The 25,912-nt window shown below is 40.7% G+C and overlaps 1 protein-coding gene across 1 annotated transcript in view; it reads left to right on the top strand.

The window, feature by feature from the left end:
* The first annotated feature begins 1,000 nt into the window (after positions 1-1,000).
* KCNK1 (potassium two pore domain channel subfamily K member 1) overlaps positions 1,001-25,912 on the top strand; it is a 31,755-nt gene continuing 6,843 nt past the window's right edge. Inside the window, exon 1 of the mRNA XM_039707676.1 lies at positions 1,001-1,510. Coding sequence (XP_039563610.1) covers positions 1,156-1,510 — 355 coding nt within the window. The 5' untranslated portion in view covers positions 1,001-1,155. The remainder of the gene's footprint in view (positions 1,511-25,912) is intronic.

Genomic DNA, 25,912 nt, shown 5'->3' on the forward strand with positions numbered 1-25,912 from the left:
TTTATTTACTGTGTCCAAACTCCCTGGCTTAGCCCTAGTAAATTTCTAATTTGCAAGTTAGTGCTTTGTGTCTGTATAAATTGCTATCAGCTGAGAGGTGGAAGGACCATGGCAGAGCCTTGTGACCAGGAAACCCTGTCTCTCTCCTTTACTAGAAGCTGTCTTTATTCACGGTAAGGGATAGTTTAGGAAGCTGTAATTTTTACTGCTCCTTTTCATCTGGTGGGGAGCCTCATCTGGCAAGTTTACTGTGTGGTTGCTGGTTGCAGTTCGAGATGGATGAAGAAAGAAGCATTCACAGTGAAACTTGTGAAGATCTCTGGCTGGGGCTATGCAGAGGGCTGGCTGCACAGTGCATTTGTATTCGCCGTGGATGCTGCGCTGAGCACTAGCCAGGCACTCCACACTATTAAAAAGAAAGTGTCTCACAAGAGCAAAGATTCCTTTAGCTTGTTTGGGGAGCTGCTGGAGGTCACCTGGCTCAAAGTGCACCCCCAAACAGGCCCCATTTTGAAGTTACAGACCTGAGGGAGGACTTCAACACCTGACATCTGGCTTTCTCCTTGAACTCATCACATCCTGCAGTGGATGAATGTCAGCCTCCCGCTGCACACTGCGTCACCTTATTCTGCGTTGAAACGTGAATGAATGAATGAATAAATAAATAATAACAACAACAAATAAATAGTGGAAGGAATTGCTGCTTTGGGGGTTTCTCACCACAGGGGGAGGAGAGCAGCGGGGCAAGGAATTCTCCAGAGACTTTTGTGCGGAAAGGGGAATTAACGTCCGCCGCAGCGGGGCGGGGGGAGGCTCCCGGGTCGGCTCCTCTGAGCGCCAGCGGGGGATTCCACGCGTTACTCGGAGACAAGGAACGGCAGCGAGAGAAGGCGCCGGCGTCCCGACACGAGGCGGCAGGAGCGGCACGGGCGGCAGGAGGAGGAGGAGGGGGGAGGCCCTTCCTCCCGCGTCCCTCCCTCCGCCGCGGTACCTGCGCCGCGCGTCCACGTGAGCGCCACATCAGCGCCGCTCCGCGCCCTCAAAGTCAGCCAGCGGCCGCGCTCCCCCTGCCCTTCCCTGTTTCCTTCGGCCCCCGCTCCCCTCAGCGGCCTGGCCCGGCCCGGCCCGGGGCTCAGCCGGCCCCGGCTCGGGAAGATGCTGCAGTCGCTGGCGGGCAGCTCCTGCGTGCGGCTGGTGGAGCAGCACCGCTCCGCCTGGTGCTTCGCGCTGCTGGTGCTGGGCTACCTGCTCTACCTGGTGTTCGGCGCCGTGGTCTTCTCCTCGGTGGAGCTGCCCTACGAGGACCTGCTGCGCCAGGAGCTGGGCAAGCTGAAGCAGCGCTTCCTGGAGGAGCACGCCTGCCTCTCGGAGCAGCAGCTGGAGCAGTTCCTGATGCGGGTGCTGGAGGCCAGCAACTACGGCGTCTCGGTGCTCAGCAACGCCTCGGGAAACTGGAACTGGGACTTCACCTCCTCCCTCTTCTTCGCCAGCACCGTCCTCTCCACCACGGGTAAGGCAAAGGCGGTTCGCCCGCTGCCGGAGGCCTTCCGGGGAGGCCGGACCCCCGAGGGCCCCGCGGCGCTGGGCGTGAGGGGCTCGGGAGGCAGCCTGCTTCCCGAACCCTGCCGTGCGGCAGGCGCGTTGGGTTAGCCTGCAGCCCCCGTGCCTGACCCGCTGAGAGCCGGGCTGCCAGTTCCCCCACGCTGACATCGTTTCGAAAATCCGGCGAGATGCCCGTCTCTTTACTTGAACTTTTAAATGCTGCTAGAGGTGACTCCTTTGCGTTCTCCTTTGGTGTTTTCTTTTCTGGCTGATTCTTTCCCGGAGGTGGGGGGATACACACACGGGGATGGACAGGGACGGACTGCTAACCCGGTTATAATGAAGTTAAATTTCATTTTCATGTTTACTGTCAATTTCCATTTAACATTTGCATATAAGTGACTGAAAGATAATGCTTCCTTTCTTCCACATAGCAGTTTGCATTGGTGTTTTGAAAAGCTCGAGGAAACGTTCCTGTGACCATAGTTTTTACAAGCACTTATTTTTACAGTAGTTACATTTCGCATACCGTCATAGTGGAAAGCCTTCTAAAGGATAGGTGCAGGCATTTGTGCTGGGAAGCTGGGTTCTGGTGTTTGAATGCAGGTCACTGACACAAATAATGAGGGCTTGTCAAATAAGAGTTTTTAAAAACTCACCTCAAAATTTGTCCAGCCAGAGAGGGCTTTGTGTCTTGGCAGTACATTGATATTGCTATAAAATATGCACTGTTTCTTTCTTTCTTTTTTTTTTTTTTTGCCTCCTTGACCCCAAGTTAACACTCCTTCTGTTATGGGAAATTTAACCAGCTGATACTAACAGTGACATTTAATAATTTGCTTACCTGTTCATATGTTAGTGCTTCCTGACTGATCTCAAACAGGCAATGCTTGTCCTATAAATAGTTGTCATTGAGTTGTACACATTAGGGTTATAAGGAAGTTGTGTTTTTAAAAAGTAAAACAGGTTTATGGGTGTCCCCACAACACCTCACCTTCCCACTTCTTAATTACTAGAGTTTGTAAGAAGAGAGAAAGTGACACACTTAAAGCAGTTTAATGCTTTCAGTGAATAAATTTGGAGCATTAATCAACATATAGGAATACTGCTGATGAAGAAAACATAGAACTGTGGTAATACTTCAGCACCCAATTTTTTTCTTTGTTTTTTCTTTTTCTTTCTGTAAAGCTATAAAGCACTTAAAACTTAAGGAGCTGACTTGACCTGCTTTTTTCCATTTCTAATCAGTTATACTGTTAGGTACTATAAAAGGTAAATTATTTTGTCCTAGAGCTATTTTTATATTCAGATTAGTTTTTTCTGTAGTGTAGTAACTCACATTAAAATAATTTTTTAAAAGGTATTAAAAAAGGCCCTGCCTTTTTTTTTTTAATGACTCAGTCAGAAAATGTTCACTGTTGGGACAGTGGAGGTGAGTCTGAGTTGGTAACACCTTAACACTTCCTGCTGATGCAGAGCTACAGGATGTTTGGCTTCAGCAGTACAGCTCAGGCAGGGATATCTCTTTCCCACTGCATGTCTGCTGAAGGCCAAGGCATAGCCTGGCCCTGCCTGTTTAGCTGGCTTGATCACAGAGGCCGTGCCAGGGAAGAAGACTCAAGGTACCGTTGTCCGAATGGAAAACTGTTTTGAAAATGCCACCTACGTGGCATGTGTGCAGAAAACCCAGAGGTCTGACATGTGTGAGGTGAGTTTTCGTCATTTCTGTCAGCTTCATAAACAGTTCATCCAGTCATCACTGATGTAATAGACCAGGCATCAAGTGGTGCTACTTCCTTCTGTGCCTGATAGTCCTTTGACTTGGACCTTTTTAACCAAATCTGTTTCTTGTTTCATGCAGTGGCTTTCAGCTGTATTTAATCCCTATTTAATATAAATTAGAGTTTGTACAAGTAGACAAGTATCAATTCAGAGCAGTACAGTACCTCCAGTGCATGTTCAAATTCTCCCCAGAGCACAGGTGTTTCTGGCGAGGTGCATTTTTTTCCCCTCAATTGACTCTGCACCTGTGCAAGAAATCATTCAGGTCTCTTGAAATGGTCATTAAAAGGGACAACAAGCAGAAGAACCCGCCTGGCTACCTCAAACAGTTGTTCAGAAGTGTTTGAACATTCAAAATATGCTGTATTGTTATGAAATGTACACCTGAAATGCCCTCCCTTTGCCAAGTACACTGAGGGCAAAACCAGAAAAGAGATCCCTGCTACTGGTGGTGCCAGCTGAGGGCTGTTTCTGTGTGTAATTGAAATTACAGAGAGCACCTGGATGTTCCTTATGTTCAGCTGAGTGAATTTGTCTCTCATATGTAAATAAATGCACACCTACCCCTTGTACAGAGGACAAGGCTTCTTTTGTAGCCTTTCAGTTTTCTATATAAAGCTTGTGGGGAAGTGTTTAAATTTGGCAACCCTGACTTTTCTTCTTGTTCCCTCCCATCCTTATTATAGTCTTTAGCTTCTTACTCACTAGAGAAAATCCTTGAAATTATAAAGCCAGTTAAGGAATTAAAAAAATAATCTTAAAGGAGATGGCAGAATAAGGCAAATTGCTACTTGAAAGCAATTAATATTGCTGTGCACATGGGCTGTCACAGGACTGTCACAAGCTGCCTGAAGGACAGGCAAGCAAAGGGCAGTGAAATTGACTGGTGGTGAGGCTTCAGCAGATTGTAGCAGTGACAGGCAGCAGGTTTCTCTTCTGACTTTATTCCTCCCTATGCACCTTAAGCAGTTGTGCAGAATGCCATATGAGTGGTGTGTAAGGTGAAGCACTTTGGTCATTAATAATTGACAACCTAAACACTAAGAATATACAGTTGTGTGCATTTAAGTAGTGTCTGCCTTGGAAATTCCCTGTAATTAATACCTGACACACATCTGTGGTCTGCTTGTCTCAGTGCTAGATGCCATCAAATCATTATGCTGAAGCAGTTCTTTCTGGTTGGCTTTGTTGTGGTGCCATCTGTACTAAAGTCTTTTATTTCTAACAATAAAAATGAGGTAATTTTTGCACTCACCCTTGCAGGTGGTGTTTTAACTCATCTTGGCATGCTGTCAGTGTCTAACATCTTATCCCATATTGGTACAATATGGGAATACTGCATTACACGAGTTGTAAGCAGAATGAAGCAACCAAAGGAATTGATACTGGTTGTGTTGACAGATGTGAAAAGTACACTGACTTCTGCTTGTTAAAGGAAAATAGGTAGGGAAGGAAAGGAGCTGCCAATTTAGGAACTTGGGGCCTGTAGTTTTATGGTTGTTTCTGGAAAGAGTCTTTTCAGTGCAAGTATATTCCATGGCATTTTATACAAACAGGCTGTCCAGCTTTGAGTATTTTTACCTTCATCTACAAGCCGTGCCACCTACAAGCATGGCTGGAGATTTCATATAACATTTAGACACCAGAGGGATGCTGAGGAAGAGCTGCTTTGTATCCTTCTGTGCTGTGATAGGCTTGGCAAGATACCCATTAGAAGGAAGTGAGGATAGCCTTGTCTTGATTTAGAGATTTGCAGAGGAAAGGTGAGAAGTTGCCTCTTCTACAATGGCAACACGTTTTAAATTTTTTGATTGAGGTCAGCTGGCCTCTCATTTGAATCACAGGAGTTAAGGCAATAAGAGAGGGGAGGATTATCCGTATTTGACCACTTCTGAGGCCTGTGACGTGGCTGTCTGCAAAGTGGTTTGTGAAAGCAGCATTTTTCTCCATAATTCAGCCTGTACCAATCTCTTTGTTGGTGCTGAGGATGGGTGTATTGTGATGCATTCAGAGAATGTCATCCAAAATCCACAATGAAATTTGGGTTTCTGCTCGCTGGATTTTGAATGGGGTAAGAAGCAGTATTAATTCAGTAGTTGCAGATAAATACTGACAGAGGCTGTTACTTTGAAAGTGCTTGGTTGAAGGGCTAGTAAAGATACAATATGGCTTTCAGGTGAAATTTTGCATTCAGGTTATTTAACTGCCAAGCTGTATGAGGAGTTAATGCATCTGTAATTTGATTTATAAAGTTGTTCTCCATTAGAGCTGACTCTCATAAGAATTGCTACTGATGACTTGCAAGAGAAACTAAACTATGCCTTTATTTATGACAAGTAGCAGGCTGTGAGGTTGTGATGTACTGCAAAAGAAAGTGCATTCTGTATGAAGAGACCAGGGAAAGAGAAGCCTTGCCTCTGCAAGATTTTCTCCGTGTTCTTCTCACAAGTGCTTGATTTTCTTGCCTTCCTTTTCCTCAGGGGAACAGGCTCCACATCCAGTGCATATTTAGTGTGCAACAAATCCACAAACATTTGTTGTCCAAAAATCCATAGAAGATGGGTGAGTGCCATGAAAGCATCACAATGGAGCATTACAAAGACATCATAAGATTTGTAGGCCCTTACAATAGAACCCTCAGGTGGAAGAAACTACTGGGTTCTCTCAAACCTGTATAGAAAGATGTGAATATATAATAATATAATAATATATAACTTAAGGTAATAAATAAGAGGACAGTTTACAGAGGCTTTAGGGAAGACATGGTTTTCTGTCCCATGCTTGAATTCAATGTAAAATGCATATGTTATTTTTGCTGCTGTCAGAATATGTGGGCTGTGTCCCTGGTGATGCCTGTATTATCTCATTAATACACACCAAATAAATGTGTTTCATAATTCATACTAAATGTCTGTCTAGAGACCTGACATAAGATTCTCTGTTGCCTCTTCTCTGAAAATATACAAACTTGGTGATAGATTAAACTCAGATCTGTCTCACTGGTAGTCACCCCTGACTCCAGCAGAACACTGAAGCTTCATTGTGCTGTTGCTCTGACTGCACAACTCATAGATTATTTAAATTGTTGTGATGAATTGCAGCTATTCACCAGGGTGAGGATGCCAAACTTTGGGAACTTTGTTTTTCTTTTAAGAGTTGTTTGTTACTTGGAAATAACATCTACAGGAGAGGTAATTTGCTGGGGATGATCTCGGAAGCCAAGAGAGGTTGTGCTGTGCTCTGCAACAGAGTGGTTTTTGTACAGGAGACGTTCTAAGTGCAAAGGAAATAATGAGGTAGGTTGAGAAAGCTAACTGAATGTAATCCTTCTCCTCTGGCATCTAACTGTTTGGATCTGAAGCCGAGTGGCTGAAGCCTACAGGGTTTTCTGGGACAGGGTAATCACAGCTATTGGCCTCAAGGCTGTTGGCCTCCAGATCAATTGTCCTGGAACCAGGCATCCTACCTCTTGTGTTAAGTGGTGTAAACACAAAGTCAAAGAGTGATTCTGTCTGCCTGTGTGTTTGCTTTCGTCTCAAGGGAATTTCTTTCATTCTATACCCATGGAGCTGTTCCAGATTTGCTGCTGTCATTTAGTCTGGCCCCAAGGTAAAGATGCTGTCTCCTGGGATGTGGGAGATTTCAGTTGAGTTCAGCTTAATGTTAATCTCAGTACAAGGATTTGAACTAGGGTTTTCTAGAACTCCTTAGGTAGAGGAGACAAAAAGATCAGCATCTAGGGAAGTTGTGAAAGAAGTTGAGTATGTATGGAGTCATACTGAGAAACTACCTTGGATGCTTCTGGTATCTCTGACTTACAACACAAAATCGTGGGAATGTTCAATTAAGTAGTAAAAAAAAATAATCACATTTACAACCAGAAAAGAAGGGACTTGACAAGTTAAAAAACCCAAGCAAACTGAAAAAAAACCCCAACAACACAAAACCAAGCAAACCTACCAAAATACACAAACCAAAAATGTGTGGTATGAATATCTCCAAAACCCCTATATTTTGTCAAAATCCATGCTAATAAACATTTTTGAGAAAGGTATTAGGTTCTGGACTTCAGAACAGAAGGCACTCAGTTACCAGAAATGAGGTACAGCCAACAGATTGGTCACATTATCTCTTGTATGCCCAGGACAAAGGTCTTGTTTTCTTCTACTGCAGTAAACAGTAGCAGAGAGGAAATCTGGGTTTCTCCCTGTCTTGTGTTCCAGGCAGGGTCGTAGCTCCTGGTTTCTCATGGGACTACAGCAATCAGCGAAGCCAAAAATCCTGCTTGTGCTTGCTGGAACAAAGGGTGTCAAGAGTCGCTCTTAACCAATATTTGGCCTTTTTTACAGGCCAGTGAGTAGTAAAAACCATCTCTTGACAGAAACTGGGGAAGCCATAGATTACCAAGACTGTATTATTGTATCACCAGCACTGCTGGCTGCTGAGGGATGGAATGTCTTTCTTACAAACTCTGTCCTCAGTTCTGTATCCTGCAGTTTCTCTTGCCTTGCTAAGTTCCTAATGATGAGGAGCCACCCCAGCAGCTCTCAAGGACTGCAACTGCTGCCTCTGCAGTCCTTCTGTGTTTGGCCTAGGGTCATTCCTCCTGTGCTGAAACACAAACAGTTGAAAGCAAGAGAGTAATCTCTCACAAAATTGCCTTTCATTAAACATTTTCTGTTTTTCAACCCTTTTGTAAAGATGGAATTTGTATCTCCAAATCAAATCCTAAGTTAAAAGTCATGTATACTTTCACAGCAGGATTTCTAAAACTTAACAACCAAATCCTGAAGTTCCTGGCCATTACTTGGTAGGATTTTCACTTTTATCTGAATATAATTTTTTAAAAGTCTTTTAAACCTGTTGTTTCTCCTGTTTTCATTTATTTGTTGGTTGTTTTTGTTCTTTCCTTGTTTCACTTTGGCCAACTGCATCATCATTTTAATAATCTGTGGGTTTTTTTAAATAGAGTAATATCATATCTGTGGACTGATGTCTATTTTAATCACTGCTCCAGGTTAATTAAAAAGTAGGTTATAAGCTACTAAACCGTATGAAGACCAGAATATTTCTTGGCCTGTGAAGAACTAGAAGTTTAGCATTTTGAGGAAAAATTAGGATTCCTATGAGAGTTTTGATGCCTTCAAGATTAAAGAACAGTAATAACAAGTTTCTTGGGAATTGGCTGCTTAAATACCTACTGTCTCTCCGGGTCTGACCTCAGCTGCTTGAGAGTTAGGATATTTGTACAAAATTCAGCTGATGACCTACAGTGGTTACTGATGGTGACCCGGAAGATCTAGGAGAAATGTACCAGTTGTCTTTTTCACAGAAGAACCCCGCCTAAACCTTAAACAGATTGTTTCTTATGAGGTCAAAACAGCAATGTGGTTCTGGTTAAGAGCAGGACTGAAAGGAATCAATGGAGCAAAGCTTTTCAAGTGGCTGTGCTTCACAAAAGTATCCAAGTGCCTCTTGGAAGAACATATGGATTTCCTTTCCCTTGGAAAGGAAAAGATACTCATTCATCTCTGAAAACAGAATGTACCAGCGTCCTTGTAGGAAAAGCACATATGAATCCAAGTGGTATACCAGCTGTCATCAGACTCCAAATATTTACTAGCTGATGCTTCCCAAGTATTACCATGGTCTGTACTCTAAACTGATTCTGTGCCAGTCGCTGTTGCCACTCAGCAGCTTTGGAAGTTATCACATCATCTTTGAGGAACCGGGGAAATGCCAGTTGCAGGCTGTGCTGGGAAACAGGTTTTGCCAGCAGAACAAGCTGGCCCAGTAGTCTTCAAAGTACCCTTTGCTTGTGTGTGAGAAATTGAGTCTGTGCCCTCTGACAAAGTCGCATGCTATTTAGTGCTAGAAACTTCACAGCAGAATTCTTTGTCCTGCAAATTGTGAGTCCAGACTGTTATGATAACAGCAAGCAGAGGCTTTCTGCTGTCCTCTACTACAAATTGAAAACTTTTGGTGTGACCAGAATCTCTGCACAGAATGTTTTCAAGCGTAATTTAATATCATTGCAAATGCAGCTTTTGAGATTATTGGTATTATGAGAATGGGGCTTTGTCATATATTTTGCTCCTCATGCATTTGGTGTCTGATATACTGAGTATTTTTTTCTGAATATGCTTAAAATAACTCAAATGAAAAGGTTAAAATGTATCTCTGAATTTCATTCTGCTTGTAGTATCTCCTTCTGTGTCTTTCAGTGATTTAAACACTGTTTAAATTGACTCAGCTGAATAACCTTAAATTCTTCAACAGTAGCTTCTTCACAGAAGGTTTCTAAGACTAGACATATAAGTTGGTTTCAGGTAAAAAAAGAGACTAACCAGAATTAGATATTGAAATGATAAGGTTAAGATGCATCATTGTTCATGTTTTTTTTTTTTTTTTCCAATGAGCAGAATGACAGAGGAATCTAGTTATAGATGGCCCATCCCTGGAAAAGTTCAGGGCCAGGTTTGGATGGGGCCCTGAGCAACCTGCTCTAATGAAAGGTGTCCTTCCCATGGCAGGGGAGGTTGGATCAAGATGACCTTTAAGGTCCCTTCCAACCAACCCATTCTATGATTCTATGAAATGCATTCTAAAACTATAATTATTTCCAAGTATGAGAAGATTTCTCAGCATTGAGAGGCAAAAGTAACCCTTCAGATAATCTCAAATGATGCAGCACTGACTGGAATGGGACTTAAGTATGATTTTATTTTAAAGTCCTTATTGAATTTTCTCTTATGTGACACTTGGTCGTCTAGTTTCTTTGATATTTTAAAACTATGTGGCACACTATGAACACCTATTTTGCTCAGTCGAGCTTTTAAAATGTGATTGGCAGCCTCAGACATTGCAACATGCAGTACTAGTGCCAAAGTCCAGAGGCAAGTTAGAGTAGGTATCCTCTTTTGTTTACAATATAGTTTGAAAATGAGATATTACTTCAGAGTCACCAAGTGCAAACACAAGGCAAAAATCTGATTTCACCTCTTCCCAGATAGGCTGAGACTCTACTGTATGTGGCTTTAAAGTGGAAAAATCCTCCTCATGTTCAGAAAGTAGCAACATATCCAGAGATCTGCTAAAAATTAAATAGTTTGGATGTGTAACTCTTGGGGACTTCATTGTAGTAGTCCATACATCTCCCTCCACAGAAAGGGGAAAAGAACCTTAAAAAATTGATCATTGTACTTAAGATTAATATGGGAAGGCCTTGGAATCCCTGCTTTGTATGTTATTCAAAGTAGCTATTTTCCCAGCTGTGTGCTGTACAAGAATTGCATAGACCTTTTCCTTTGAAGCCTACAGCCTAAAGGAAATGAGAAAACTCTAAAGCAAACCAAACTTCCATCTCTTGTAGAGTTTTGGAAGCTCTGGGCTGTATGATTTACTAATGGGCAATTAAATTTTAAACACTTCACAGCAGCGCTTGTTACTTATTTATATATGTTATATAGGTTGATGGTTGGACTTGGTGATCTTGGAGAGTTTTTCCAACTTAACAATTCGATGATCAGTGATTTCCATGGCTCTGTTTTGGTTAGTGTTGGGATGCTGACTGAGCAGTATAGCAAAAACGGACAGGGCTCAAAGTATTATTGTTACTATTTGAAAATGCCAGCTACGATAAACTCTAAGTGGTGCACAGAAATTAATGCAAAATGCTGTAAATTATTTCAACGATTAGTACTTAGGAATGAATTTTTCTAATGTGAGGATTGTTTAATTTACTTCTGTGCATTTACACATTGTTGAGAAATCCGGGACTCCAACCTGGCTCCTGGTCTACTGCTGCAGCTCTGGTTGGGGATATCCAAGGAACTGTGAACACTACAGGGTGCAGCACTGTGTGAATCAACAATTCATGTTGATAAGGAAAAAATCTAAATCCAAGACTGATCTTAGATTTAGGCCGTAGTTTTTTATTATACCTGTTATGTATTTACATTCTGCCTACTTATAGTGGAGAGATACATATTTAATTTTTAGTTATAACTTTTAGGGAAGCTCTATGTAGTTAGTGAAGCCACTTGAATGATCAGGCCAGGTTTTCTAGCTGCCACCTGAGAGTATTTTGTATGCTGCTTTGACGAAAATGTCATTTATCCTAGGAGTTATTGTTAGTTATGAATCTCAATCAAAGCAAAAGATGGAATCTCTCTCAACATCTCAAACTCCTGGTTTTAGCCTTGCATTACACCATGTCCTTAGATGTCACGAGGAAGATGGTGATAATCTTTCACATTTCTGAATAATGTTTTATCAGTGGATCTTGAACTATGTGCATGCCAGAAACTGTTTTGCTTATTAGTGTACTGATGTTATGTTCTGCATCTTGAGAAATCACAGTGACATTTCTGTATGTATTTTGCTAAAGGATAAGCTAAGACAAAGGAAAAACAATAGTGAAAGACCACATATGAGCCATTAGTATGGTCAAGAATAGGAACCTGTGTGTTTTGTCTTGCAGTTGTCCATTTCTGCTGCTAGGCTGTGTTGCCATACAGTAAGCTGATTTCCCATCCTGTGGATGCACATCAGCAGGTTTTTATTTTCTTGCATTTGATGTTCTTTTCATGGGAAATCACAGCTACTTGAATAGAGTTTTACAGAAGCCACATCAAAGTCTGCAATGCACATTTCCGTATCTTTACTTCAGTGGAGAATCCAGAAATATTGCCTCTCCCTTCTAGGGAATTGTTCAGTTGTGTACTTTGTGTAGAAAACACCCTACACAGCAGATAATGCCACCCACATAACTGATCAAATGCCTGAGTGGCCTTTGTGAGAAGGTGGGAGAATTTGCTTTAGCATGCTGGATGCCTCTCTTTACCTAGCAAAGGGTTTGCTCAGGGTGCTGTAAAATAAAATGGGCTGAGCCTACCTAACAGCTTTGCCAGTGGTAGGAAGATGTCTTGGATCCCTGATTCTCATCCTAGAGTCCATCCCTGTGCTAGGTCTCTTGCCAACAGGACCACAACAGTAGGCCAAGTCACTTTATCAGACTGGAAGAAACATATTCCCTTCCTGCTGGATTAGTTTGCTCTGAGTTACTGTATTTGAGCAAATTGCCACCAATACAAGAGGGGGCAGAGCCAACACCAACCTTTTTCCTAGCAGTTACTCTGGGATTAGTTAGGCATTTAATGTAGCTGCGTGGTAGAAGCACAGAAAGAATCAAAAAAGCACAGCCAAATCAACAACAGATATAAAAGAAAAGAGCTGGTAATCTGAGAAAGTGTTTCCTGTACTGATAACGTATCTGACAATTGCTGGCTGTCCCTTGTAAAGGAGCATTATTTCACACAGGATTAAAATATCAGCTAGCAAAGCTGAAAGAATTTTAACTGGACTCCTTTTTTGTTAATTCAGATGCCATCATTAAAATATTTCTCTCTGGTGTATTTCAGGTCCACATATCTTCAGGGGAACTTCATTTTTTCCTGCTGGGTAACTACTGTTATGTGGTAAATTGCATTGTCTTTGGAGTTAGTAAGGAAGTAATGCAGTCATACCATTGTACCCAGTTTACAAATTCTTATCATTGACAATTACAAGAAACTTGATGCATAGGACCAGACACTTGTAAAGAAATCTGTCCCTTGTAAAGATGTGTTAACTATCCGTTTATTCATTGCTGCTCAGGCTCTTCTGTGCTAGGCCTTTCTTTTGGAATTACCAATAATTTTACATTACTCTCCCCTTTTTGCTGAGGTCTGAGAGATGCCACGTACAGCATAGTGATTTCCTTACGCAGTCACAGGTTGTGTCAGTCCAACATTTTCCATGTTGGTCACTGTTCGCAAATGCAAGTGCTGGCAGGAGGGTGCTGAACATGAAACGTTCAGTGTGGATGGTGGCTAAGCATTTCTGATATCTGTGCTACCTTACTGGATTTAAGGAAATGGGTCTCAACATCTTTGGTCAGTGTTGATGGTCTTTGACTGACTTTGTGAGTCTGGAGTTGTGATTGGGCAACTGGAGTATTTTTTGATTAATTGTCATACTTTTTGTCACACTCAATGTCGCCTGCTTTCATTATATGCATACCTATCTTATTCTGGCCCTTAGAAGTTAGAATTTTGTATTTCTACGTATATAGGAAAGTCATCCTATAGTTGTAAGAATTTTTGGAATCATCAACTATCCCACCAAGAGAAATTTTTGTAGCAAAGTGAAGTGCATTGTTTTAAAACAAATTGCCATTAGTCTAAACAGACAATACAGATTTTGAAGACCACAGAGTGTTTAAGTTGCTCTGTCTGTGTCTTTACATAGCTGGCTAAATGTCTTGTGTATGTAGTTTACCTTTCTAAATGCTACATTCCTGTTTATTTCTAAATAACTTCTAGATAAGCAGAAACTTCTACATTTTATCTGCTTGTGAACATAAATAGTATGTACAACCACTGTTCTTTTCCTTTCCCTTTCTTTAGTGATAGGCCCTACACCTGTGATTATCCTGTTTGTCCTTATTCCAGTATAACTAATCACATTTATGTTTCCCACAATTATTGTTTGCCATGAGGGATGTCTTAAACATATGAGTAATTGAATAGGACTAGTGTATCTATAAAATCTGTTTATGGTTCAGTAAACTAGTTCTCACAACAGCTGAAGTATTTCCCCATTGAGTTTTGCAAATTTGTGTTCCATTTTGAACTAGAAATGGTGAATATATTCAGCTAGACTGTATTCAGATGTGAGAGTATCATCAAGCATCATATTTAGGACTGTGATTTAGAGTTTTGAATAAGCCATCTCATCTGTAAAAGTATCTCACTTTGGTCCTTATATAAATATTGTCTTGTAATTTATCTTTATTATTCCAGATGGAATGTGCTTGCATGAAAGTGGAGCATGATGAACTTCAGTTCTGTGTGGTTTTGTTAGTTGCTTTAGTGATTTTTTCCTATTTGTGTTAAATTGTTTTGCTTCTGTTTGGCTTTATGTGTTGTTAAAATATTTATGTTTCTGAGAAATAGCTATTGAAACAGAAGATAGTAATAGGATTTATCCACATTCAAATACATTATGGTGACTGACTGACATATGAAATATTGAAATATCTTACAAAAATAGGCAAGGACTATGTGTCTTTCTCTGCCAAACAAGGGAGTTGATGCTTGTAATTTCCCTGAGTTCCAGATGTCAAATCAATAACAAGATTAGAAGTAAATATTCCTATTCCCCTGCTGCATCTAGTAGATAACACTTACTTCTACGTGAGGTTGCATTCTAATGCAAAGATGCTGCTTACAGATTCGATTTTAACTCCACAGCGTGAAATGGCCTAATTTTTTAATGTTGTGTGATAATTCCTTACTGCCCACAATACAAGTTCCCTTCACTGTTTTCATGCTCTGTAATTTCTGATGGTGCAATAAAGCAATCTTTGTTTCAAAGTGGAGGTGGAAAGCCTACTAATTTGCAGCTGGTTGTTTCTTTTTATTTCCATATGGTAGGAAGAAAAACCATGGCTCATTTCAGTGCAAGAAATTAAGTTTGCAAGACTAGATAGGTATTCTTCAGTAACTGGATATGTGATTAAAACACTGCAGTAAGTGCCACTGCAACACACTCAAAGCTTTTGACACATCCCAGGCTGCATTTGGGATGGTAACAGGTGTGAATTATAAATTTTCAGAAATCTCTTTTCTAGTGAACTGTACCAGGCTTCAAGCAGAGCACTACCGTGCACAGGTGCTGGATTCAGCAGTAGCACCTGGCGCATCCCTGTGGTACACCATGCGTACACAAGGTCTTTCAAATGGTAGAAAGCTGAAGTAATTGAGAGAACTGGAAAACCACCTGTTACATGAAAATTAGAGGGGCTGTGGAAAGACAAAGTTGCAGCATAGAATGAATCTGTGGTTCCAGACCTTTTCTTTAAAAAGAAAGATCCATCTTCTATCAGTCTCTTAAGAAAGTGTGTCCTCTGAGCTTCACTGCCAGTTGGATGCTAAATGTGTCTTAGCTGCTAAAAGGAATTTTTCCATAGGTGCAGACTTCTGGAATTACAGATAAAATCTGGATGTGTAAAATCTATTGTGTGAGATATATCACTTCTATGCTACAGTTAAGATGAAATTCCTCAACATGTGTTTTTACTGAATTAACATGAGAAATGAGAAGGTCAATATCATGGACAAGCTACTGACTAAGTCTAATCAATAATGACATTTTCTCTCTACAAAACATTGTCCATATTAAGGTTTTTTCCCTACTTTGAATATTTCAGGTTGTGAACCTCAGGAAGTGTGGCCACAGGTCTCTTCACACAGAGCAGCATGCACAACCTTCCCAGGATTTCTCCTGGGGAGAGTCTGTGAGAAAGCTCATACAAAGAAGAAAACAATTCTTATCTCTACTTGCTGCATCTGTGGTTTGACACATGTGGAATGTGTTATGGAGATTGTTTACCAAAAGTGATTTGTTAATTGGACTCTGGTCATGGTTGTTTTTGACCAGTTAGGTCAAAGCTGTGTCGTGACTGTCTGGTAAGGGTCATGGGGTTTTATTTAGTAGGATAGAGTATAGTTTTAGTATAGTATGTAGTATAATATAGTATAGCTTAATAAAACATTTGTTCAGCCTTCTGAAATCATTGGGAGTCATTGCATGTTATTCCCTGGCTGGGGGTTGCCGTGCTACAATGAGGAAGAACTGTAAAAAGGCTTGCACCTGATTTCAGCTGGGATAAAGTTCATTTTCTTCTTAGTAGCTGGTACAGTGCTCTGTTCTGTATTGCCTATGAGAATAAGGTTGATAACACACTGAAAGCTTAGTTGCTGCTCAGTAGTGCTTACCCCAAGTTAAGGACTTTTCAGTTTCCCATGATCTGCCAGGGAGCAGGTGCACAAGGAGCTGTGAGGGCTCATGGCCAGGGCACCTGATCTAAACTGTCCAAAGGGATAGTCCATACCACAGAACATCATGCCCAGTGTATGAACTGGGGAAAGTTGGCTGGTAGAGGCCAGTTGCTGCTTGGGGATGGCATGGACATCAGCCAGCAGGTGATGAGAAGTTGTGTGTGCTTCTTTTCTCTGTCTTGGCTTTTATTCCTTTCATTCTCCATATCATTATAATTATTACTGTATTTGGCTTTGTTTCAATTGCTAAAATTTATTATCTCAACCCATAAGTTTTACTTTTTATTCCTAATTATCCTCCCCACCATGAGGGAGAAGTGAGCTGTATAGTACTTAGTTGCCACCTGGGATTAAACCACAACAACCTCTTTCAATACCTTGAAGTTGGTATTGAAGTTGTTAGGAAGGTTTTTAAAGAACTTGTTTCTTTTACTGCTTTTTAGTCTTGGTGATCAGTGGCTTAGAAATCCATTATTATGGCAGTGCTGCTGTATACACATTACTGAACATTCCAGTGCAAAAAGCTCATCTTGTTTCCTAATGTTTCAGGGGACTACAAGTTAAACTTTCATAATAAAACTCACTCACATTTCTCTTTTAGGAAATTTAAGTTTCTGAGACTTAGGTAGTTTGTTCTATTAGGAAACCTTAATAATAAAGTAGTCTGTTGGAGCCCCTACTTTGATAACAGATTTTTGACCATCTGTTGCCTAGCAGGCAAGTAAACCAATAAAAGAATAATTGGAATTCTCCTGGCTGCATTCTCAGAGGAGCCCTCAGGAAGTCTCACCTTGCTTTTGACCTGTTGGTTGAGTTTTATTCAACACACTTTTGTAATTTTTACTTCTTTCTCCATTGGAAAATGAACCTGAGATTACAGAAAATAATGGGTGAAACAACGAGTTTGTTTGTTTATGCTAAATTTTTGCTAGAGGTAGATCTAAAGATGTGATGTTTGTGTTTTGGATAGGTATTTCTAGAAATTTGCTGCTATTGAGAGTTCTGTGGGGGAAAAATAGCCCAACACCAGATGGATCCTGGTTGGACTGGAGCTAAACTCTTATAGGATCTTAAATCCAGGATGACACTAAGAGGAACCAATTTCCAGTATAAAGACTTTGAGCTTTAAAGAAAAAGTTATACTAGCTTAAAAAAAAAACAACACAAAAAACAACCACAAACACAAATGGCAAACCCAGAAATTCATGCATACCTCTTGACTGTCCTCTGTGATAGAAGCAACTGTTAGCTTAAAAAAAAACCCAAAAAAACCCACAAAAACCAACCACAAACCCAAATGGCAATCCCAGAAATTCATGCATACCTCTTGACTGTCCTCTGTGATAGAAGCAAGGCCTGAATGCTTTGGCACAGAGGTTTAGCAGACCTCTGTCTGCTGAAGTCACTCACATTTAGTCTTCCTGCCCTGGAGCACTGTGAAGCACACAGAGGACAGGACATCTTGAATGACACATCCAGAAAACATGACTGAAGTTGGGAGGGCACTGTGGGAGTATGGGACCAGCCCACACTGACTGCATGGCAGGCTGGAAGTTTAGCATGTCCTGACAAAGAGGAGTTTCTCAACAGGCAGTCTGATAGGAGCCGTGTAGCTGAAAGGCAGGGTTTGAAAAAAATCTTCTCTTGCAGGGGAAATGGGAAAGCTTTGCCTGCTGAGTGCCTGGAGAGCACAAGCTCTTCCTGCAGGGAACATGTTCCTGCAGGGAACAGGCATATTTACTAGCCCTGGAATGGTAAATGTGTATTACCTGGAGCCCTGTCTCACACATGGTAGACATCTTTCTGGTGGCAAGGAATGTGTGCTTTCATGCAGGCTCTACTGGATGGGTGTAACAGTTCCCTGGGGTAGCTGATACTTGTTTTGGTCATACGTAATCTATCCAGGCAGGATGAGCAAGGCCTGGTGTTGGGTGGTGGCAGGAAAGAGTGCTGTCATTTTCCAGTTAAAGTTACTGTCTTTTGAGCTGTGTTTCCCTCTGATACTTTTGTTGAGAAGAGATAATAATGCACCAAACACTTATAATAATCATCTCAGATGTGGGGGACAGATACTGATTTCTGTACTTAATCTTATGTCTGCATTTGGTTCCTGTGCAGTGGATTCCATTTGCTGTTGTGCAGCTCTAGTAACAAGTACTTCCTTTTACACAGCCCCCACATCTTAACTGCTGATATGGGAATCACTTCATCATTAGCATCACTGCTGTAGGGTTGTGATGTTTCACTTACTTGCTCTGGGCAAATACTGTCTAAAACAGCAGTGAGTGTAAATGGACAAAATTATACTGCTTGCTGCCATTTGCAATTCCCATCAGGCTGTAGGTGTGAGAGATATGGATGGTCTTTCTGATGACAGGAAAGGAGAATCAGGAGATACTAGCATTTATTTGGTTTGGCTCAGAGTTGTATTTAGTTTCCCTTCAATTAACAGAACATCCTCGAGCATTATCAAGTGACCTGGGGTTCAGGTAGCCTCACAGACCTTTAATACTGTTGTTGTTCATCTTATTGAGCTATGATGGAAATTCAGAAACAATAAGTGAAAGTCTTTCCTCTCAAAAATCTGGAGCCCATCAGGGAAGTATGGGGAGCTGTGAAATTAAGCTAGTCTGGCACAGCTCTGCTGTGGAGGAGCTGATGCTAGGGAAGGACTGAATTCAACTTCACATTTTGAAGACAACTGAAGTCTGCCTATTTCTCGGCCCTTTGCTTGGGTTCAGATCAAGAGTGCACTACAGATCATTTTGACTTCCTGCTTTGGTTCATGCTTGTGGATCAGTTTTGGAGCATGTAGACTGGACTTCTTTCTAATTAAACAACCTGAAGCAGTAAAGAGTACCTCAGTTTTTACTGGGCTTACAGTCTTTGTGAAAAGAGTAGAGCAAATCTGAAGTAAACCCTGGGTTCCCTAAATATAATCTTGCATTTAGGTACATGCTACCAAGTATTCTGCACTGTGCACCAACACTTACTGGGCTATAATACTAATGTAAACAAGATGACCATGCAAATTTTTTTTGTTCCTTTATTTTATTTTTTTTTGCTGTGCCTATACTTTGCATTCCATTGGTCAACATAATTGATTTTGGGCAGGAATTGGCAGGTATCTGATCTCTTAAGTAATATGATCAAATACTACTTTTTTCATGACATTCAGATACAAGATCTAAGCTCCTATTGCAACCAAAATATTTTCATGTTTTAAAGTTTTGCTTGCAAGCCTAACACAAAAACATTTTCTTTATTGTGGCATCTTGCAATTTCTCCTGCTGCCTTGCTGGTATGTGAAGAGTATCAAAAATGATCATGTTTTGAATAGTAAATTACCATTTATAAATATGTAGTGTCCAGGAATCCTCCTGCACTGTCTGCAGATTTTCTCTTGCTGATTGAAATGACAGCATGCAGCTCTCTAGAAGAATGTAAATGGTCTTACAATAGCAAAAAATATACAGGATTTCTTGTTGTAAATAAATGGTTCAATAATTTTTCTCTAGTTAAGAAAATTAATAGATACATAATGTATGGCTTTATTCTGGTCATACTTGTTTGACTCATTTGAAAAGACTTAAAGCACTTTCAGTTTTCATTGCATAATTAATGGAGGCAGGTGAGCCAGCAGCATGCACAGATGACAGAGGGCTGATGTTATCCTGGGCTGCCCCAGGAGTGCTGCCAGCAGACTGAGGGAGATGATCCTTCCCCTCTACTCAGCACTGTGAGGCCACTCCTGAAGGGCTGGCTCCAGTTCAGCCCCCCCAGTGCAAAATAAACCATGGAGCTACTGGAGAGTCCATCCAAGAGCTACTAAGGAATACAGGGACTGGAGCATCTCTCCTGTGAGGGTTGGGAGAGACTGGGACTGCTGAGCCTGGAGAAGAGAGGTTTTGTGGGGAAACTCACCAGAGTATATGAATACCTGAAAGAGTAGGTGGTTAGAGAGTGATACTGCAGGTGGCATATGGATGCTGCTGTGTTGCACACTGCCCCTGCCAGATCATTGTTTTCCACTTTTCAATTCATGTTCACTGACTGGCTAGTATGTTTTTACTTAAGCTGGACATTTTGAGGGCAAGGAAATACTTTCATTCTGCTTTGGTAGCACAATAAGTATTAAATAACCAAATTATTACAGGATACATAAAATACTTTCACATTAGTTTTAATTTAGTTTAAAATATTTATATGTTAAATTCTATGGGCTTACTACATTTATTTAAAAATCATATATACACAAATTATTTGCTAAATTTTTGATGTATTTTTGCATGGATAATTATTTTCCACCAGAAGTGCCACTCTGTTCAAAGGTCCTGGTCAATGAGAGCCTTTGTTGTAGGGCTCCCCAGGAAGTCAGAGGTGGCATGGGCTTATTGTAGGAAGGCTTTTCAGACAACTAAGAACATACTCAGTAGGAAATTTAGAAGCATTACTACTTTTGCTTCCAGCATAATGTTTTGGATTTTTTAAAATTATTACTGATCACCATGATTTCTGAATGAGGATATGTTGCATGTCCATATGCAGTAAACCCATTTTCAGACCAGTTATTTAAGCTGACACAAGATGTATGAGAACAGGAAGTGAATATCAGTGGTTTGCTAGCACTGGTACAAATCCAAAGGAAGTTTAAACAATACCAAACATAAGACTGTAGAGCAAGCTGTTCTTCATAAAAATATGAATAAAGTGTGAAAGTATCCCTTGTCCTCATATAAACATTTTCCCCAGTTTGATTCGTTAGCATCCCCCTTTCCCAACATCTGTGGATGCAGTTTCTTTGAAATGTCTGCAGGTGAAATATAGCTTCTTGTGCAGGAACAGACAAAGCAGATTTGGAATGCCTTGCAAGATAAAAATGTTCTGACATAAGCTGTTCTGGTAGAAATTGGTTTTGAAACTGAGTTTGACCATAGAAGCAAATATGTCCATGCCTTGTTTCTTTGGTTCAGATATTTCTGACAGTCAGCCAAATTGTTCATATGAGTATTTATTTAGTAGTTAGTATTTATTACTAAACTGACTGTGTTAAAAGCCATTTCAGCTTTTCTTGGTGCAGCAGGTGACATTTGTGAATTGATTATATGGACACAGTTTATTCCATGGTCCAAACCTAGCAGCAGGACATTGACTCTGAGGAATTAGCAGTCTTTGGCTTTGATAACTAGTGGCAGCAGAGAACAGCCTCAGAAGGAATCAAAACCACATAGGAGATGAATGTAAATCAGTGTGTTGGAATCTCTTTGGAGTTTTGGTTGCTTGGTTTGTACTTTTGGAAGAAGTCCCTTGACTCTAGAAATTGGCAAAACAAAACAGTTCTATTCTGAGAAGTGATTAGGTGAGATATTGCTGTGAAGAAGATGTAATCTTCATGGTTACATTAATTTAAATATTGTTTTACTACTTTTATTCTAGTGAGGTTTGAGGGGTATGATATTATTGAAGAGAGCTGGATCAGCGCCTCACTAAATCACCTCAGACTGAAGTCTAAATCACTTTTAAATCATGTTTACTTGTGCTGTGTGAGAATGAACCTAATGACTCTCTTCTTCAGTGGCAAAACTGGTTTAAGAGGTTTCTGCCACACCCTTCATCATGTCTCCAGTTGTGCCTGTGCAAGTCTTTGATGGCTGCATAGTAAGCTTTTATTAGTGAAATTGAGTAGGTTTCAAACAAATCTCATCCTCCCCTCCCCTCGCCTCCCCTCCCCTTGCCTCCCCTCTGATTATTTCATAAATTTTGGTTTACCACACCTCTTCCTCTTCCCTCTTCTAATGCACTAAAACTAAATCAGTTTTATTAACTCAACTGAGGAGATAGCAGAATGTAATTTCCAAATGGATTTCCTCTGCTTAAAAATGCCTGTCACAGTGGAATTTTCTCTCCTCACTTCTGCAATATAGGGTGGCATATTTCAGCCTGGCTAGAAATCCAAGTTCTCCAATTTGTTTAGGAAAACGGTGCTAGGGAACTTTTCCAAAGTGTTTCGATTTTGGTAGCACAATAAGTTTAAAAATTAAATACATCTTTCTTGATAAAACTAGTCTCAGATTATGCTATTATAAGGAAAAGCATAGCAGTAACCAAGATGATTTCTCTTACCACACAGATCTACCATCACCTGACATTTCCTTTTCATCTTGGAAGATAATTGACCAGTTATGAAGATGTATTTCACTGTTAAACACAGTGGAAAATGTCAAAGGCTTATAAAATGAAAGTCTAGAAATTATGTAAATATTATCATTGACCATCTTCATCATACTTCAGTGAGTCATGTTATGCTTGGGATGAATTAAAGATTTTTGCATAACTCCAAAATACATAGTACATGATGCACTTAATTTATTGGGTTATTTTGAGATTATGAGCTGACTTAAAGGTCTGACTTCTCTTCAAGGACACTGAGTCAGACCAGCAAAGGGATGAGCACACTTGCTGTGTTATGCTGTGTGGTGTGATTCTGCCATCTGAATGGGTGTGTTGGGGAGGACGCTGGATGTGCTGAACATAACCCTCTCTGTGCCCTGAGAATCTCAGGGTGCTCCACAGGGCTGGTAGTGTTGGCAGCAGGTCACCTGGGGCCAGAGGGAGTTGTGACTTGACAAAACATGTCTTAGAAGGAATAGTGCCTCTAAACTATGAAAGGGCAGTGGAAGAGAGAGGCAGTGCTGCAGTCTGTACACACCTGCCAGGCTTCATCCACCTGGCCTGGGAAAGGCTGGCTGGGGGAAGCTTTCTGAGGGCTGTAGCAGTTGTGTTTGCTTGTTACTTGCCTCAGTTGATGTCAGATCCATCTCCACCATTTAAACATCCACCCTTTGGGGCATCATCTGGGGATTAGTGTGGAAGTCTAGGCTGGGTTATTACAAAATGGAACCATAGCACCTCTGCACTCTGGCACTAAATGCTCAGTCTGGGGTCCTGGAAGATCTGTGATGCAGCCACTGCCTCTTAACACAGAGAAGAGCTCATTAATGAGTTACAGGAGAGACTGAACTATAAAGAGACAAAGCAGTGATGATACACAACTGCTTAGATTGGTCAAAGCAGTGTCTGAGAAGGATGAAAGGGAAAAACACCCACTGCCAACAAGTGCCAAGCTAACAGAGGGCAGAAGAGTGTGAAATGCTCAAAGGCAGCACTGGGTTTGACACAGGCTGTTATGAATTGGACATTGTTCGAAGCTACCTAGAGACTCTGGAAAACAGAGTCTGATGGTATATAAAAATGGAGGGAGAAAATTCATCTTACCTGGACTATAATGGCCAATTCTATGTGTTTAGCTACTGAGTGATCTAACGGGAGCAATTAGTCACAGTTAAGACAGAAGACAAAATAACTGAAAGAGGAGCTTGCACAAGAGGGATACAGCATACTGAGAAGTGTAGAAAAGTCATGATTGAGCCTTTTTAGAAAGATGTAAGAGCAGAAGACTAACTTGAAATACAGCAAGAGGAAAGTTTTACTTGAATACATCATTGACGTGTATAACTCAGCACCAAAGTAATTGTAAAAAGATATCAGTATTTTAAATCATTTCTAAAAATAAATATTTGTATGTATGTTTTCACTTTTGTGACAATCTTCAGAATTACATCAGAACTGATAAAGACATTTTCAATATTTCTATAAGTGTATAATAGTAGAAATCCTCCAAGCCATAAGAGACTTTTAAGGAAAAAATCCCCACATGTGAACAGAACTGAAACTCAACTGTCAACATCTTGTAATTTTTACTCTTTATGTAATTAATCCAGCATGGTCCATCTCAAGACATTGAGCTAGATGAACCAATACATTGGTCTTACTTCATTTGGCAAATTCTGCTGGTCTTGGATGCTTTTTTTTTTTTTTTGAGTGATATCCTTTATCTCTAGTGTGAGAGTAGCAGTATCTCACTGAGAGTAGCAGTGCTTGGCCAGGTTATCTGAGAGTTTGATTTTTCAATGGGCAGTGTTTTTACACGGATGATTATCTGTTATCTGATATTTTCATTATACAATATGAAACTATAGCATTCAATAAATCTTGTTTTCTTCATAATCAGTAATGCATTTATCAGACAGACTGCATTGATGATTTAATTCTAGTCACCCATAGCAAGTGCCCTTGATAGAATAAAAAAATACCTTCATAAGTAGTGCCCTTTTGGTGAGCATCCTGTTCTCATAGCAAAAATAATACCTTAGGATTGCAACTGTAATGCTCCTGATCATGGTGGTTTCCACTGAAAAAGGTGAATGGGCACACACACCTCCCTGAAGAGGATACAGTACAAAGTACAAACAGATGCCAGAGCAGAGATGGGAGGCAATAGAGCACAAGTTTCTGAAAGCAGACAATGGAGTATCTTGGGCATTAGATCTCTAATTTCCTCTCTTTTAAAATTTATCTGTGTTGGTTTGGGGTGTTTTAATGACTTTTGTACAGTAATAACTAAGCTTATAGGCAATTTTCTGGACACTTAAGGTTGTCAAGAAAAGTTACATAAACGCAGTTGCATACTGGGCAAAAATAGGAATCCTTTTCTTCCCCACTTGCCGTAGCCTGAGATATGTAAAGGTAGCAGACAGAGTAGGAGAAATGGTTAGTTCTTGAAGGACTGGCATTGTCACAGGTGCTGTTCCTTGTAGAACTGTGTTGGGCTTATTCCTAAATGACCTGGAAGAGGGAAGCAACTAAGTTTACTAAATATACAACATTAATTAAGGCAGTAAGGATGATGGAAGAGCCCCATGGCAGCTGGGCAGTACAGCGTCACACAAAAATGAGTGTGGATAAAATCGTGCTCGGTCATAGTTTCAAACATTAAGTGATGGGATATGCCCTGGTGGATGTAAGATCCAAGCCTTCTGATAGACAGGGCCAAGAAAGCGTCAGAAATGCCAGTCAAACCTCCAGCATTATTAGGCACAGTAGAACACTTCCCTACAATTTCATAAATCTGATTGAACTGCTCTGTGCAGTTCTGATCCTCTTATCTCAAAGCAGATAAAGCAAACAGAAGGTGAGCAGGAAAAAAAGCCATTAATTAATACAATTTATCAGGGCTCAAAAGACTGAGCTTGGGTAAGTTATTCATAATATCATTAAAATGCAAGTACAACTGAAATTTCCTGTTGGGTTAGCTAACACAGAGAAATTACACCTCATGTGTTTCTTCTACATGACTTTGAACTTCGTAGTGATAAGGCATTTTGCCTGTCTCTCATTGTCTGGAAATGTCTTTATGTGTCTTAAGAAAAGGAAATGTTATTTTTTATTTACTCCTCTAGAAAACTTAAAAAGCAATGATTCTATTATTAAATCCATCAAAGTAGAGAAGAAATCTCTTTTGTTCATATAAAACTTGAAGGGCCTTGCAGGACAGCCAGTTTCACAGGAGAGCAGGCGGAGTTCCCAGGAGGCCTCATGGAACGTCTGCCCAGTCTAGTGCTGCACTAGGCAGACTGGGGTGGTGCAGAGTGCAGTTCAGAAATCAGAAGCAGCATAACCCTGAATTCACTGTGTGTTCTGCCTGGACTGCTCAAGATAGCTGGTTGCAGTAGCTCTGGAAAATGCCTTGCTATACAGCAGTAATATAACCCAAATGAGCTGGCTGATCTGGGGCTGCAGAACTGGTAGGGCTTTCTGCACTTGCTCGGTTTGATATCAGTGTAAAGGCTGCCCAGACTAAATTT

Source organism: Passer montanus, unplaced genomic scaffold, assembly GCF_014805655.1.
Source record: "Passer montanus isolate IOZ18808 unplaced genomic scaffold, ASM1480565v1 scaffold2, whole genome shotgun sequence".
NCBI classification, from domain to species: domain Eukaryota; kingdom Metazoa; phylum Chordata; class Aves; order Passeriformes; family Passeridae; genus Passer; species Passer montanus.